Genomic DNA, 16,043 nt, shown 5'->3' with positions numbered 1-16,043 from the left:
TGCTTACAGGCACCATTCAAAGCATGTATCGCAAACCGCAGGAATTGATTTTCAGTCGACGAATCGATTCGTCGTTACATGCCTAGCACAGACCCACGGTGACCCCCGCTGAGATAAGCGCACACCTGGGTTGTTCTTGATGACGTTGCGAAGGGCCTCGAGTCCCATCTCAGCGCGGCTCAGCCGCTCCAGCTGCTGCTCCGTCTCCACCTTGCGGTCTTGGTTGATGGCCATGAGGGTGTGCAGGTACTGAGCCTGTGAGCCCAGGCTGTCGAGCAGGCTCGCGGCAAACACCTTCGGCAGCTGAGAAAATCAAGCACGTGTGGTCAACGCTGCACGTGTGGTCGACACTGCACATTCGCTGAGATTAAACATGACTGTGAAGCAGTCTCCTACATGTGGAGATTGTTTCAAATGTGTAGCCGTGTTTCAAGAAAATGTAAAAGAGTATTGTACTACCGTCTTGTATTACAATGAGACACATTTAATATGCTATCATAATTCATGATGATGACGAATGTATGTATTAAAATGAGACAAATTTACTTGCTATTTTAAGGAGTGAGTCAAAGTATACTGATTTCAATGGTACCAGAATGATTGGTGAATTTTATGAACTGGTGTTTTTTTATGTGGGAGGACAATGGGGGATATGGAGAAGACCCATGAATATGTGGGGACATTGCTCCACACTGCACACTGGCTGATTAAATAATGTACGAGATATACTGCTGTCCTTTGGCCACCAAACAGCCAAAAAAGTTTGGGTTCTTTGCAAAGGGGTTTCAGCCACAAATAAACAGGATTTGAAGAGGCAATGTATAAACATATCAAGCTATACAAAAGTAAACAAATGCGATACCTCCAGAGTATATGTGGGCTGCTCATTGTAGACTCGTACGAATATTTCCCCCACAATGAGCTCCTTGGCATAGTCGCTGAACACAAACTCGGAGCCATATGACTTGTCACATTCACCCTGCAAAAAACCAACACACAAATATAATGCACACAAGTGTCCCAACAAAAGATATCATGAATCAAAGTGTACATGTCTCATTCACACACTAAGTGCACTCATTCTGCTAATGTTCTCGATTGACGTCCCTAATTTCCCACACCCTCCTTTCCCACACGGTTCATTTGTGCAAATATTAATTACGGTAACAAAGCACACAGAACATACATTTCAAGATTGTCTTGGTCCACTGTGGGACTGTATGCATTTCAACTTAAGAGCGGGTTTAAACTTGTACAAATACACACATGCAGGCCCACACATTACATAAGGTCATGCTGACAAAAGGGGCCTCATGTCTGACCATACAACTAGCAAATATATAGGTACAGTGTTCTCAGGATATCCCTACTATAATCACCCAGGAATGTCTCTCCTTAATGCTCGTGACGTCACTCCACATCGACCAGGAACCCTCATTAATAATCATGAGCAGTTGACGTCACTCTACATTGCAGCACCCTCCCCCCCCATTAATAATAATTAGCGGCTGAGGTCACTCCACATGGGGGGCCGAGGCGCCTCCTCCCCCCTCCTCAGCGTCAACTCACAACCCTCACTACAAAGGCAGAACCCTCACGTCACGCGATCTCCGTAACGCTATTGAGACATCAAAGTAGAAAGGACGTTATGATGAACAAGGGATTATAACCTTAAAATGAAATAGGTCTGTGTCACCGCGCCCTTACAAATTGCACACGACATTGATGCAATGAATATCATGTGGCGGTCTGCTTTTCAGCTTGCAAGTTTCAGATTTACTGCAATACACCCGTCCTTGGATGGGCAAAAGGTTCGTTATATATGATTGGCCAGTAACCTATGCTCTCTTAACACTACGCCACACAAAATTACCACATTCACTGACAGAAAAGAGTAATGTGTACAAAGTGTGAAATGTGACCCATACAACACTAACACTTGCCAATGGACACCTGCAATCAGATTATAATATGAAAATAAACGAATGACAAAGAGGCGATGTTCTGTAAAAAAAGTTTTCCAGCTGTAAAAAAATGCATCCCAGTTACATTCAATTATTTGTATGTGCTACCTAACTTTTATTAACCTGCATTGTTATCATTCAATTTGTTCTGCAGCTCATGTTCCTAGGAATTCTCAGAATCACGAACGTTGTCTCGAAGGATGTAATCTAGTTTTAGATAATGGAACAAACTAGGTCACTAAACCGTGGAACTTTAAGTGTTACAAATAGTATAACTTGCTACATATACAATCTTTTAACATAATTGGCCTATCAAAGAGTACCACTGATGTGACAATTTTAGAAATTAATCACAAACAGAACTAAAAATGTATTAAATTATTCTTATTACTCTGAAGAGAGTTGAATTTGCTTCCATACCATGGCTAACACCCGTGTCGTATAATATCCGACTTGGTCATCACCCCCTTTACCAGCCTGCACTGACCAGCATGGCGAAGTATGGTCAAACAATCCCCAAAACTGAGTCAGGAAGCCTTCATCTAGCATCACATTGACAAATGACCAAACAATTTGTTTTCATTGTTATAACTATGTAACGCATATTATAAATACGATGTAATCCAAAAATGTGCATTATATTCTGTCTAATGGGACTTCATAGCCATGCATTTAAATCAAAGTTGTAGAGAGCACAGATGGCATCCTGTGCAAGAGGTGTCTGTATAGACCCCTGCTCAGTGGGCTCACCTTCTTGATCATGCTGTCCTGCTCGCTTTGCAGGAACTCGAGGAGCTCTGCACGAGTACCATTGTTCCAGATCAAGTACGGGTTCTCAGAGTTGCTGTTCAGAAGCTTGAGGACCTGTTGATTGAAGGAGGCACTGATGACCCACCGAGGCCGAGCACAAAAAACTATGGTTCAAAAGCGCTATGTCGCATATCCGGCTCGCTGGGGACTGGGGTACAGGTGGATATGTGAACATCTGGGAGAAAAAAAATATGCTCCGCACAAATAGGTTACTGGAGAAAATGAAACACAAAATTATTTATGCCACGGGGAAATTCTGTAGTGTACTTTTGAAGTGAATGTAACAGAATATTAAGAATACAACACTGTACGTGAACATTTTGGATTTGGGAGAATCTACAGAATAAGGCTCAAGCATCTTCTTGGTGGACCTATCTGATCTGCCGTTAATGTGTGTAACATGATAAAGGTGTGAATAGTACCTCAGCTGTAGGACCCTGACCCAGCTTGCGGGCCACGTAGGGCGTGATCATGGCCATGAGGCAGCGCTTGATGGCAGGGTTCTCGGGCGTGCCGCCCTCCCCCTCCGCGTAGCCCCCAAGCCTACTCAACGCCTGCAGGCTCAGCTTGGCAAGGTTGTTCGCTACCTCCTGATAAATAGGCACGAACAAATATATTAGCAATAATAAGGTTGCGATTACATAATATCTATCCAGGCTCCATCGTGTGGACTGATGTCATGAGCAACCGCAATGAGCAAATGCTAATCAAATCGCAACAATACAACGGTTTTCATGTTCAAGAGGCAAGGCAGAAGTGTCATGTTAAAATAAATGTTCCGTTACAGCATACAAACACGTTAGATTATATTCCGCATATATGAATGCTTCGATGGATGCATCCTCTAAGATTTATGAAATGAATCGCCATTGAAAATACCGGTCAAAGGCATAAGTCAATGTGAGCACTCTGTGAGTGTACGAGTCGTGTGACGTGACCACAGGCACTTGGGCACAGGGGCGGCAGTACTGGGTCGACGATGCCCTGTCGGGCGAGCGAGACCTGCTGGTTGGTTTCCTCATTGGCGACAACACCACTCTCCTCCAGCGTGTAGTCGTATTTGAAGAGGTAGACGAGAAGATGCCACAGAGCACCGGCCTGCAGCAGGTGCGTCTGCAGCCAATAATCCACGGCGAAGGCACTCACGCACTCGACCGCTACTGTAGCCAGTCGAGGAAGGTACTGCAACCACAGGCCCAATGGTGGCATTAGGCTCATCCGAAGATTGGAACTGCAGTGCGTGCGCGCACAAGCGTGCATGCAAAGTTATGCAAATGGAAATGGATGCATTAACATTATATTGTTCGTGAAATTAATGCATACTTAAATATAATTACATCCAATTGTCGCAGATAATTGATCTAAAACATGTCAAACCTTGCCAAAGAAGAGGACCCTGCAGAGATCCCGTATGATAGGTGGAAGCTCGGCAATCTTTTCCCGGCAGTCTTCAAACTGTGCTGCCACACTGTAACACCTGCAGATGTGGCCGCACACCTAACAGGGCGAACATTAAAAGGGGGGAAAAACATAAAAGCTCATTAGGTTAACAAACTTGAATATAGTTGAATGATCATCACAAAGTATAGTCAACAGCAGTATTCATAAACATTTATACGTACAGCCTTTCGTCAATCCACTGATGGATGAAGGCCTTCCCATGCCATGTAAGTGTGCATTGGTGAAGGCGGAGAGCAGACGTGGGAGCATAGAAACAGTATAACAATTGACTTTGTCCTCTGCTGCCCACCACTTCGACCCGAAGTCCATAATACCTGTTGTGCTTGGTGGTCAGATGCGAGTGGTTGCATTCTGGGTAAACTGGTCAAAAGCTTTGTGTGTAGTCCATGGATATTATATATATTTTTTGTATACTGTCTTTGGTCAATTACACTGGTGAAATAATTCAGCATGGGAAACAAAACCGAGACAGAATTGAAAACATATACATTTCTAATCGATGAGTTTAAATACAAATGTTTTTACTTTTTTTACATAAAAAATTATAATATACATTGTGGACGTAAACTGAAAAAACACCTTTGTGTTGATAATGATAATACATGTAAGGTGTGTTAAAACTGTACCTGAACAGGCATGTCATTAACTTTACTGGATGGAGAGAGAACAGCCACACAGCGCGCTAGCGCCTCCTGCAGAATCTGCAATGAAAATCCACAATTATCCATTATTACTTTTTAAAATACGATCACACTTGTTAACCTGGAAAAACCTCACTGGATCTAACGTCTCTTTTTTCAGGAGGGTCCTGCCAAGTTTTTGTTGTTTTGCAGCGGGGAGTGATGATTCATTTGTCTATATAAATCACGGATTGCATTGAAAACATGTCTTGGGTTTCTAAATGCCAGCATGTTCAAGTATTCCACTTTAACACAGACGAATTGTAACAAAAATACACGCTGATCTGTGAAATAACAATAATCACTTTGAAGGATATGAATGGTAAAGAAACAGTCTAGACCATAATAATCTATGAAAGGGCATAACCTGTAGTGATAAAATAAAGATTGATCCTGCCCGGTGTCTTCACGAGACATGGCATTATCTGAATAGCATGTATAACACTGACATGCAGGGGGCGCTACCAGGAGAGAGCAGATGGTGGTGGGGGTATATGGAGAATGTACAACTGAAGATGGGTACCTCAATGCCATCCTCCCTCCGCAGCTCCTCAGCGTTCAGCGCCGAGCAGTTGACGGTGTGGAAGGCCAGCTCAGTCGCGGCCGGCAAGAGAGGCGAGAGCTTCGAGAATAGTTGCTGATCCTCGGTCTCCATTGTTAGGGTCTTGATCAGCATCGGGTACCCGGCGTACTTGTACGGCTGCAAGCTCTGCCACACACACACACACAGAAACAGCAGGTTAGTGAATGCAGGGAGCAAAGGAGACAACAATGGAGTTTCTGCACCGCCCTCGGATGACGTGACCAAGCAGCAACCTACAGCATCTGCTGTTTTATGTATTTTGGTCGCATATCCTAGCATTGTCCTGACTCAGTCCTACTTAGCTTCTGAGTTGTCAAGATCCGGGCATATTTCATGCAATTTAGGCAAATACCACACACAATAATAGACGAGCAAGTGCTGTTTGAGAACCCCTATTAAGGCTTGCCATTGACAAAATGGGGTGAGTGCAGTGATCAGTTAGTTGAACAGGGCATTGTTATTCTAACTGCTTTTTGTGTTTAGTTTGTTGTCTTCCACACCTCCGATGAGCATGGTTGGCTATGTACGTGTGGAAGAAGTTCAACATACATACATTCATGCCGTTCATAAAAACTCAGTGGAACGCACTTTACGAGCAGGTGCGTTGTGGGTAAAGGACCTGCAAGCTGGTAGTGCCCACCTTCTTTGTGCCGGTTGTAGAGGATGCTCTGCGTCTTGAGAATGAGGATGATGTTCTCTGGGTCAGGGCCATCCACCGTTTTGGCCGACTTGCTGCACAGGAACTCGTAGGCCTTGTTCACTTTCTCGAACATGTCCTGATTTGTGAGATAGTAAACAAGACATCCTGTCTGGACTATGCGGCAATTTAAACAATTGTGGTGCGAACATCTTGTAACGTTTTAAAAATTAGATTTCAACAGAAAGAAAAGGCCAATAGTATGGTCATCCTGTTATTCGAACAGTTGTATTAAATACACATGTAATTTTAACGATTATGCATTTGTTGAGGAGTGGAGTGCTGACGTCAGGTCACACTCGCCTCTGGGGGAATGCCGTCAAGGAAAAGTGACGTCATGCCCCCCGGGGTATTTGAGGGGAGACCCGTGACGAGCCAGAAGAGTGAGTGTTAGGGGAGTAGGGGGCTCCGGGATAGAGGGTTGAGAGCCAGGCTAAAGGGCTGCTTTACCCGGCTGTCCGAGTTGGCTGAACCCTCGGTCAGTGCTGTGGGAAGAGCCTGATAGCCTGGTAGGGGTGTAGGGAACTCCCAGTACCCTTCCCCTGGGGAGATTAGTTAATAACTCTGTGTTAACCCCTTCCCCCGAGTTAGGCGCAAGCCCTTAAATAAACAGCTGGCGTCAGCCCCTACAAGACTGGCTTCAACGTCCTTCTTACCACGCAACACATTGATAGAGGTAAAATATAAATGAACTTTTATTTTTAATCCTCAAAAAATTCAACAAGACAGGAAGTAAAATTATTTGACATTTTGCAATTGTAAAACATTGCGCTGTAATAGGTATTATTAGACACGTAAAGATTTAGCGACCACAAAAAGTTCTGCACATTAGTACATACCCTGCCCTCTGGATTTTTGTCTGGGTGGTATTTTTGGGCCAACCGGAAGTACGCCTTCCTGATCTTGGCTTCATCGTGTCTGCAAAATCACACGAACCACAATTAAAAAAAAATTCTACACAACACATTGGTTCGACATGCACCCAATACCGTATAATGGTGGCATCTTAATGGGTTTGTAAGTCAAAAGCGTGGAAAACAAAACATTACTTGGCTACACATTCATAAATACAAGACGTCTGACACGTTAAAGAAAACGTTTATCTTTGCCGGGCATAAAATTACACTCACTGATGCAATGCAAAACATTAGACATTTCAGTGGGTGAACAGGATGAAATGAATGTGAATTTATGACTGCACACATGCAGACAGTATGTATAACACATTGTCCTTGTATGATACAATACTGAATACGCAAACAGAATGCTTTAAGGACTTGGCATTCATGTTCAAATTGTACATCTAATTTGTGTGAACACCAATAACATTGTTAGAATTAGACAGCTATAAATACCTTTTTCATAAAATAATATCCCTTTTCTGTGACTCCTAATATGCATGGGATCTCGCCAACATGATTCATACCATTGTCTTTTTGGAATACTTTGTAAAAAAATCATCCTTTATTTACCCTTACAGAAGGTACCTGTGGTACTGTAACACGTGGAAAACTCATTCTAGCATCCAAGTCTATTGCAGATAAGTCATAAGACACAATACGTTTTTGCCACAGACATCAAGAATAAAACACATCTTTGAATTTTCTTTTCTATGATGGGGTCTCCTGTATTGATGCCAATAGGTAGAGTTCCACTGTATAACACCTAAGTACACCCGTTACATGTAAAATATATTTCACAAGTAGTATGTGAGCTATGTGCATACTCACACGCCCTGGCCCTTGGGCAGGTGCAGCACTTCATAGGCGTCATCCACCGACATAGCCGAGGGCTTCTTCTCTACCTCCTTTTTCCAGGCATCGAGTGTGTCCTTCAACAGCTTCACCTATCGTGCACAAAAGCATATACATAACTAAAGCACGTGTTGAACATAAACGCGTGTGCGTGTGTGTGGCCACGGCCATGGGCACGTGATATAGCAGTGGATAGGGAATGAACAGCTGAATTATGTGACAGGTTGTAATATTGAATGGAAACTCTCATAAAGGTGACGAATGATGAACGTAAAAATAGTCCATGGTGGTGATGATGCCAGTGGTAATGATATAAGCATTGTGATGACGATGGAGGGTTAGGGGAGTGGGGAGAGTGGTAGTGCAGTAAATGGCACATTATGCCAATTTCTGGCCATGGCTAACATCGGTGACAAGTTCTGGGTCCAATCTAAACCAACCAACTGACCAGCGTGGTGAAGTGTGGTTCAACAAACCCACATGAACGATACGGTTTGGGCATCCCTTCCATTCAGCAGTGGATGACTGAAAATGAGGGACGGTAGTGAGGATGACTGATGTTTCAGTTAAGATGAAGCCTAGTTGCAATAGGATTAATATTTCAATTGATAAACGATCACATTATTGGTAATTGTGGAGAAAATGAAGATGTGGAGCCTCACGGGGTGTTTGATCAGCCAGTCCGGGAAGCGGACGGTGTCACACAGGTGCTTGAGATAGTATATGTTGCAGAAGAGCTCATTGTCCAGCTGAGGGAAGCTGATCAGGGGGATGGGGCAGTACTGGTACAGCGCCCGGGTGTTGCTTTGTAGCCGAGGGGAGAAGTCCGCCAGGTGTGCCGAGATCTTCTCTATCATCAGCCTCCTGGTGGGGCACATCACAGCACTAGTGAGCAAACCAAGTCAATATTGCATTACAAGTTTGAAAATAAAACTACATCTATCCATAAGAAGAATCATGGTAAGCTTGCTACAATATATTTCTTAGACCATTCAATAGGGAAATGAAGCGCACGGTATTTCCATTACCGTAGCATGTCAGCAAAATAGTTATGTCATTAATGTGTTCCAGCCATTTAAGTCGGAGTTATATGTAAAATAATAGCACTGGATTTTATTCGTCCATCATTCACAACACAAATAGACACTTCCAAGCCACCCACAGGGAATATTCCCTTCAGTAACGCTCTAAATCTTCCACAGCCGTACCGCATTTCATTGCTCCAGATGGCCTCGGGCGTGTCAAACTCCCCCAGAAAGATCTCGGCAAACTTCTCCGGCAGGTAGTTCTCCAGGTAGCAGACCATGGCCTCGGGCAGCATGTGGCCTAGAATGCTGCGCTGCACCAGCTCCTGGGCCTTTGTCTGTGTTGCGAAGGCACACCACACCATCACGACATGCTCTCTAATAATGTGCAGCACTTTGATAATTTTAACACGTAGGCTTTCGCGACCAATATTATTCATAATCAACGTTTTTGGGTTTAGATCGCGTTATTTATAAATGTGTCGTAACCCTCCACCACCCGACACGGCCAATCAGTAAAAAAGTGTCACGTTGACAAAAGACAAATAGTTCACTGCTTTAGCCCACCGGTGTGTTGAAGCGTGAAACCACAACATTTACAATTTGAGTACGACGTTTCGCTGGTAATTGCATCATTTATAAATAACGCGATCTAAACCCAAAAAGTTGATTATGACTTTGATCATTGATTGGCATCTTTGATTGGATTGTCAATTATCCCCTAGCATAAAACAAACTGGCATGCCTTTATTTTTCAAGGCCAAAAACCATTGAGAAAGAAACGAGATAATTTATTAATTTGGTGTATGCTCCGGCAGAATCTGGTTTAACTTGTTTTTAGTCAAGCAATTTTTACTCGCTGACATAACATTGCATTTGACAAACTACGAGGGAATAACAAAAATTTCATAATTATGAGACAACGAGCATCAATACATCAACACATGCTCTAAGCATCTGAAGCTGAATGTTTTGCATGTGTTACACGAGTGAAATAACACTCGTGCCATGTGCATGTTATTGAAGATTTCGTGAAAGCAGCATTCACTGCAAAGACTCCTACCTCTTCAGATCTGAAGGCCTGCTTGATGTGCGCATACTTCAGAAAACTGCAACCAGAATGGAAATCAGCTCAATACAACTATGCATGCAAAACATTTCAGAACGAGAAGCAGAGATTAACATGAGTGGCTTGTAGCCTAGCTTAAAAAATTACATTTTGCTCATAAAAGGATAATTAAATATTGCAGCGTTGCATAACCGATAATCCATTGCCATGGGTGACATTCAGGAAACACTCCTGAATTAACAGTTAAGGGAAGCGGGGTCTTATTATTTCAGATCTTAGTGTTGCAACTAAACTAGTATTCTCAAGTGATGAGGCTTGCTGTGAACTGGCATTGCAGCATTTGGTATCAGAAGACTGAGGGATAAAGGCAATGTACTTGTTATAAGGTTTGAGGGTTAAGGAAAAAGTTGTAAATGAAACTCAAGCCTGACTATTTAGGTACATCCAGTAGAAGAAGTGTTGACTGATTTTAATGGAAATATTATAGGAGCTGGTTAAGTTCGAGATAATGGGAGCGAATAGAAGCTGGGAGTGAGATAAAGTGAACAAGAGGAGCTGGAATTCGGGGAACTGTGTAGAATCTGTGCCAATGGCAAGTGCAGCAGGCTACCTGGCAATGGGCAAGAGGTTGGAGCCAGTGTACATCATGATGAAGAAGAAGACCCCAGTGAGGTAGAGACGTGGAAGCTGAGGATTGTCCTGCATCACCAGCCCCATCAGCACAGCCACCTTCTCCACCAGGATCGGGTCAAAGGTCAGCAGCAGCTGCACCGGCAGAGCAAGGCAGGTCGCATCAGTGTGATTAATCGCTCTGGAGGTCTTTGTTTTTGGCTATTGTGAGCTAATATGCAATATTTATTCCAAAGCAGATAAAAGTGTGTTAGAATAGCTTCAACATGTCCCTCTCTCTCCCTGTGTTGTGATAAATTGTGAGATGGAGTTGGATATACAAACGGATATGCAAAGAGACAGAGAGACAGGATGCATCAAATTGCAACGTACTTGAACAATGTGAGGCAAGCAGGTGTTTTCTGACAGCAACCTCTTAATTCTCGGTAAAGGCCTAATTATGGCATCATCTTGGTCTCTGTGGAGCACAAAAACACAATAGTTAACAAACAAATTGAAGATATATTTTGTCAAAATGAAGGGTTTTGCATGCACAATGTTAAGCCCTGTAATGTACATCCTCAGCTTTTGCGATTGTATTGTTGGCTTTTTTAAAGTAATTCCTGTAACTCGTGTTGCCCTTTCTCTGGTCATGTTGAAGAGTAACTTGCATCACACCAGTCTGTGTGTTGCTTCTTTTGTTGAAATGGTTGGGGACAGGGACCTCTGACAATCTGGGGTTTTCCCATTGTAAGTAAGTCAACCTCGTTACCAATTTAATAATTTGGGCTCTTCCACCTACATTTTCTTTATTCTTTTCTAAAAAGGTATTCATTATTTTCATGTCTTTGCTGCCAACACACTCAAATCAGATGCACACGTCTCTCATTCCTCATACAATGCTGAACTTATCATCTTCATGTATCTGCACATTTTACATTCACATTCAAGTGACCAATTAACAATGTTTAATGCATTTTACCCTCTTTTTGGTTGGAGCATATATTCCTAACTTGCAGTGGTACAATCATAGCCTGTTAGCCGAGCATAAATACAACTCTATCATTGTAATACCGAAAGCTACGACGGAGTGACAGCAGTGAGTAGAAGGCTCATTTGTCATTGGCAACAAATGAGTGCCCTGCAGACACAGCGACCCCCTAAGCTACCCCACCCAACTCCCACTTATCCTCGCTCCTGTGCCCCCAAGTCCTCTCATGCAGCGTTGGAAACCGCAGCTCACCAGCTGTGGCAGTGGTCCTACACTGATGCCGCCAGTCAGCAAGGCTGCCAAACAAGCAGTCGTGCGATGTGGTCCTAACCACAGCCACGTGAAAGGGCACCCTCTCCATGGGCCAGTCTCTGACTTGCTAGTGGCTGGTGGGTAATTTACAAAGGGTGCTAAGAATTATCGGCCGCTGAACTCTGTGGACGTGAACTTGATGGTACACAGCACAGTTGGCGCATCTTATTTTTTACGAGATGTCCCAGCAGAGACATGAATTAAGCCCTCTACTTGTGTGCAAATGCCTTGATGGTGCTGGTCCAACCACCTCCGTTGTGTGCCATGTCAACCTTTACAGATGCTCACTAACAGTAGCAAGCACTTGGCCCTGTAGACTTTTATACTAAATTTGTCAATTTCCCACATTACTTTAAACATGTTCAAAAACAGCGACATGCAACCTTCCCCCACTGACCTGCTGGGGAAGTAATGGCACATAGCGATGAGCATATTGAGTACGAGGGTGGCGAGTTCGCTTTCGTCGAGCACCGCCTGCCCTGTGGCCATGAGGCACCACTTGAGCTGTGGGATGGAGTGCAAAGTGCGCCAGCCATCCATGCCCTGGGCCCAGCACCGCGTCTTGGGCGTCAGAACTCCGCTCTGCCACAGTTCCTGCATCTGCTCGACAGAATTCACAAACGGTGCGGCGTTTGGGTGTTTAGTTTGTTCCTGTTGCAAAATTTCCACCCGAAAAATTTATTGAGACGGAACATCTCATTTGCAACTGTCCAGGCTATTGCATGGGTTTGATTCAGAGGTGTGGTAAATTATGTTGACACCTGCCTTGGTAAAATTAAATAAGGCTATGAGTTTTTTGGTGGACAAATATGATGGGCAGCTAAAACAGTTTTGATATTAAAATAAATCCCACTGTCATTTCATAAAACGGAATCGACTAAGTTAAAAATAACATTAACACGTGAAAGAGTGTAACTACTTAATACAGCTCACCTCATCAAATCCATATGGTCCGAGTCTTTCTTTCTCAGCATTTCCATAATACCACTCCTTCTCACTTTCCCGTTTCATGTCTGGTGACGCTTCGATCACATTGCTCTGTAAAATGCAAAAAAACCATTACAACTCAGGCCTATCTTCAGTCAGGCTGTCGTACATAAATGTAAAATAAAAAAGCAGGTTACATAAGGTGGCACATTTATGAAATGATCAAAAAAATGTTGAACTCAACTTCTCATGAAAATTTACATTTGCAATGCACACTGCATCTGCAAAAAGCACTTCAATACACTGAGGATATTAGTCAATATTTTTTGCTATGTTGAAAAACATTTTCTTAGACACAGCAGATTTCAAATCCTTCTGCTTTGAATGCAGGCAGTACCATATTGTAAGGTTTAGCATGAATGGTTCATTTTCTTTCATTGCTTCCCTTACATTGATAAAGCACATGAACAGCGGGGAAGAAAACTGATATTACATGCTTTGTTCGAACCACTCACTGCTTGTGTTTTCACACAAAATAGAGAAAATATAGGAGCCTTCCAATTTATATTTTCACACAACTGGCAAAAATAAAACTGTTAACACGTGTAGCCTGTGCCAATATTTATTTTCCCACAAACAAAACGGCAATGGAAAAAATAATTCCTTTTTTTCATTATACACTTTTCCATGTGCACTATCTTCTATTTAATTACAAGCTTCATCCCTCAGTGCTGTACACTAAAGAATATTGCTTAATTCAATACATTTACTGTAAAAGTTATATTAACACTACATAAAATATTTATATTTTACGTCAATTATATTTCCGGTTTCATAGTTTGGTGAATATAGGGTAACATAAAACAAAATGAAGGGGAGTGTCGTATTACAAACCGTGAACCAAACCACATTTTTCCCACATGCATTTGATTTTGCGGATTTGCCGCTTGTGGCTATTTTCAAGAACGTAACCCCCAGGATGAGAAAAATGTTGGTTTATATGTGTCGCGAACTCGTCGACGACGACTCGGAGACAGCTTGGAGGTTAAGGACTTTTGCCGTAAGTTTATTAAAGATACTACAATAACACAAGGGTATACAACTCCCAGGAGTTAGGGGTCCTACACTGAGACCTGGTCCCAGCCCGGCTAGCTCCGGTCTCTCTCTCTCTCGTGTCGGATCGGGGACTCTGCCAACTCCACCGACCGGAAAGAGAAGCACCTCTATCGGCTACCACCAGCTTTTCCTCACTCTCCACTCGATCCCTCTCTATCCCTGGTTCCCTCTTCACCCTTCTTACTCTACCCGTTCCCACAGTGACCCCGCTTTCGTCACGGGGTCTCCCTTAAGTACTCTACTAGACATGACGTCCCCATTTTACTCCTCTACATATGTAATAAATTGTCAACATTTCAACCACAATTCACATTGCCATATAATTGTCATTCTTTATGGACACCATGTATGACATCAGGCATCAGGTGGATGGTTGTATTTAATTAATTGCACAGGGTGATTACCTGCAGGGGAACAGTCGCACGTGATGTGTGAAGATGAGCCATGGTTAAAAGGTCGACCAGAATCCTCGTTCCATTGGCATCCATCAGCTCCTTCACATTTTTCTGTTGAACGCCAAATATTAAGTGTTATAAAAATACAGAAGTTGATTATATGAATGGGCTTCCTTTAAACTCAATAATACTTAATCATAATTTCAACTCGTGACTAGCATAGTACTCGCTCAATTCTCAAAGCGAGAAACTCAGAGCTGCAAGGATCTAGATAAGGGGGAAGGTGGCTTGGTCATGAGCCGGCAGCAACAAATGCCAAAGCTCTGCGGTCCCCCATATATGAAGATGTTTTCTGACAATTAATGGGTGCTTATACATGTGGAAGCATACCGGAGCACCCGGAAAAACCCACATGCGTGAGAGGGCAAACAATACCATACAGATGGAAGAGGTGAGTCCACATTTTGGCTGTCCTGCCTTCTCCTGGCAAGCCAAGCTATGGCACCTCGACACCCATGGGAAGGGAGTTTCAAATAATTTGTGCGATCCACCAACCTTTGCCTCCACAGTGCTCGATTATAAGTATATGGCGGCACCACCACCTGGCTAAATACATTTTGGGTTTAATATTATTAAGGTAATGAGATGACAGACTTATCTTACCTGATTGAGGATGAGCTTATGAAGGAAGAGAATCAGTCGGTCTCTTTCAAGTCGATCCGTACACTGCAACAGAAAAAAATAACAAGATATTTTACAGTGACTTACATGTAACACACCTAAAAAGGACTAGGATTACACAGTTGCAAATAATATCTACAACTCATCCCAATGTTGTCTCTACAGGCACAAGTGTTCATGTTTGATGGGAAGCAGCGAACACGCACCCTCTCAAGCATGCCGACAATGTACTTTGTGTCATTGAAAGGTCCAATCTCCTCGTAGCACTTGCCATACACTATGGCCAGTGCTTGCAGACAGAGGCACTTCATGTTGATCTTGGGGGTGAGCAAGAAGCGGTGGTAGAGATCGTTGAAAAACTCGTACCTGTGGGCACAAACATACACGTAGATTTACGCACAACACCCTACATCTATAGCTCCTCTTCATGTTAAAGATGTTTAACGTTGGTATGATTAATCTGTGAAAACCAGTTCACAACAAATGGAGTCAGTGGCCTAACTCGTTGCAACATCACGAAGACCAGTCTGTAATGTTTGACCAGCATGGAAGAGTAGGTTAAAAATAACATCTGCAGAGGCTGTTGAGAGCTCCATCTTTCACCACTATTGATTCAAGCAAGCAATTATAGGGCTGCATATTTAACCTCTTGAAACCATCACCCACAATTCAACAAAACGCAAACAAAAAACCCGCCACTGTTTGAAGTAAGTGCAGATTCAGATTTCGGTGGACTGATGAACTTACGATCGCTTGATTGCTCCTGCTTCTTCGCTGTCATCCTCTTCTAAGAGCAGACGGAGATAGTAATCTCCGATCTTAATTTCATCCGATAAGCAGTCGTACCGCACCTTCAGCAACAAAGAGAGATACTCTCTTAGAGAAAAGTATCCAGCTAATACAGCATGGTAGACATACACCTCCCCCATACGTAGAGATGTTTTTATTATTATTGTATATATTAAAGCG

The 16,043-nt window shown here is 43.0% G+C and overlaps 1 protein-coding gene across 1 annotated transcript in view; it reads right to left on the bottom strand.

Annotated features, from left to right (window-relative positions):
- DNAJC13 (DnaJ heat shock protein family (Hsp40) member C13) overlaps window positions 1-16,043 on the bottom strand; it is a 51,506-nt gene that overhangs the window by 10,772 nt on the left and 24,691 nt on the right. Inside the window, exons 24-45 of the mRNA XM_061554643.1 lie at window positions 15,822-15,925; window positions 15,281-15,440; window positions 15,057-15,119; window positions 14,403-14,504; window positions 12,889-12,993; window positions 12,353-12,555; window positions 11,046-11,130; window positions 10,654-10,808; window positions 10,038-10,083; window positions 9,158-9,312; window positions 8,612-8,813; window positions 7,926-8,041; window positions 7,035-7,113; window positions 6,135-6,274; window positions 5,439-5,622; window positions 4,862-4,936; window positions 4,152-4,271; window positions 3,777-3,956; window positions 3,197-3,364; window positions 2,715-2,828; window positions 863-979; window positions 126-303 (exon numbers count right to left, since the gene is read on the bottom strand). Of these exons, the coding sequence (XP_061410627.1) occupies window positions 126-303; window positions 863-979; window positions 2,715-2,828; window positions 3,197-3,364; window positions 3,777-3,956; window positions 4,152-4,271; window positions 4,862-4,936; window positions 5,439-5,622; window positions 6,135-6,274; window positions 7,035-7,113; window positions 7,926-8,041; window positions 8,612-8,813; window positions 9,158-9,312; window positions 10,038-10,083; window positions 10,654-10,808; window positions 11,046-11,130; window positions 12,353-12,555; window positions 12,889-12,993; window positions 14,403-14,504; window positions 15,057-15,119; window positions 15,281-15,440; window positions 15,822-15,925 (2,851 nt within the window). The remainder of the gene's footprint in view (window positions 1-125; window positions 304-862; window positions 980-2,714; window positions 2,829-3,196; window positions 3,365-3,776; window positions 3,957-4,151; window positions 4,272-4,861; window positions 4,937-5,438; window positions 5,623-6,134; window positions 6,275-7,034; window positions 7,114-7,925; window positions 8,042-8,611; window positions 8,814-9,157; window positions 9,313-10,037; window positions 10,084-10,653; window positions 10,809-11,045; window positions 11,131-12,352; window positions 12,556-12,888; window positions 12,994-14,402; window positions 14,505-15,056; window positions 15,120-15,280; window positions 15,441-15,821; window positions 15,926-16,043) is intronic.

The sequence above is a fragment of the Lethenteron reissneri genome, chromosome 20, assembly GCF_015708825.2.
Source record: "Lethenteron reissneri isolate LAM-NWPU_2019-01 chromosome 20, ASM1570882v1, whole genome shotgun sequence".
NCBI lineage: Eukaryota > Metazoa > Chordata > Hyperoartia > Petromyzontiformes > Petromyzontidae > Lethenteron > Lethenteron reissneri.
This window is presented reverse-complemented; position numbering and strand designations above follow the sequence as displayed.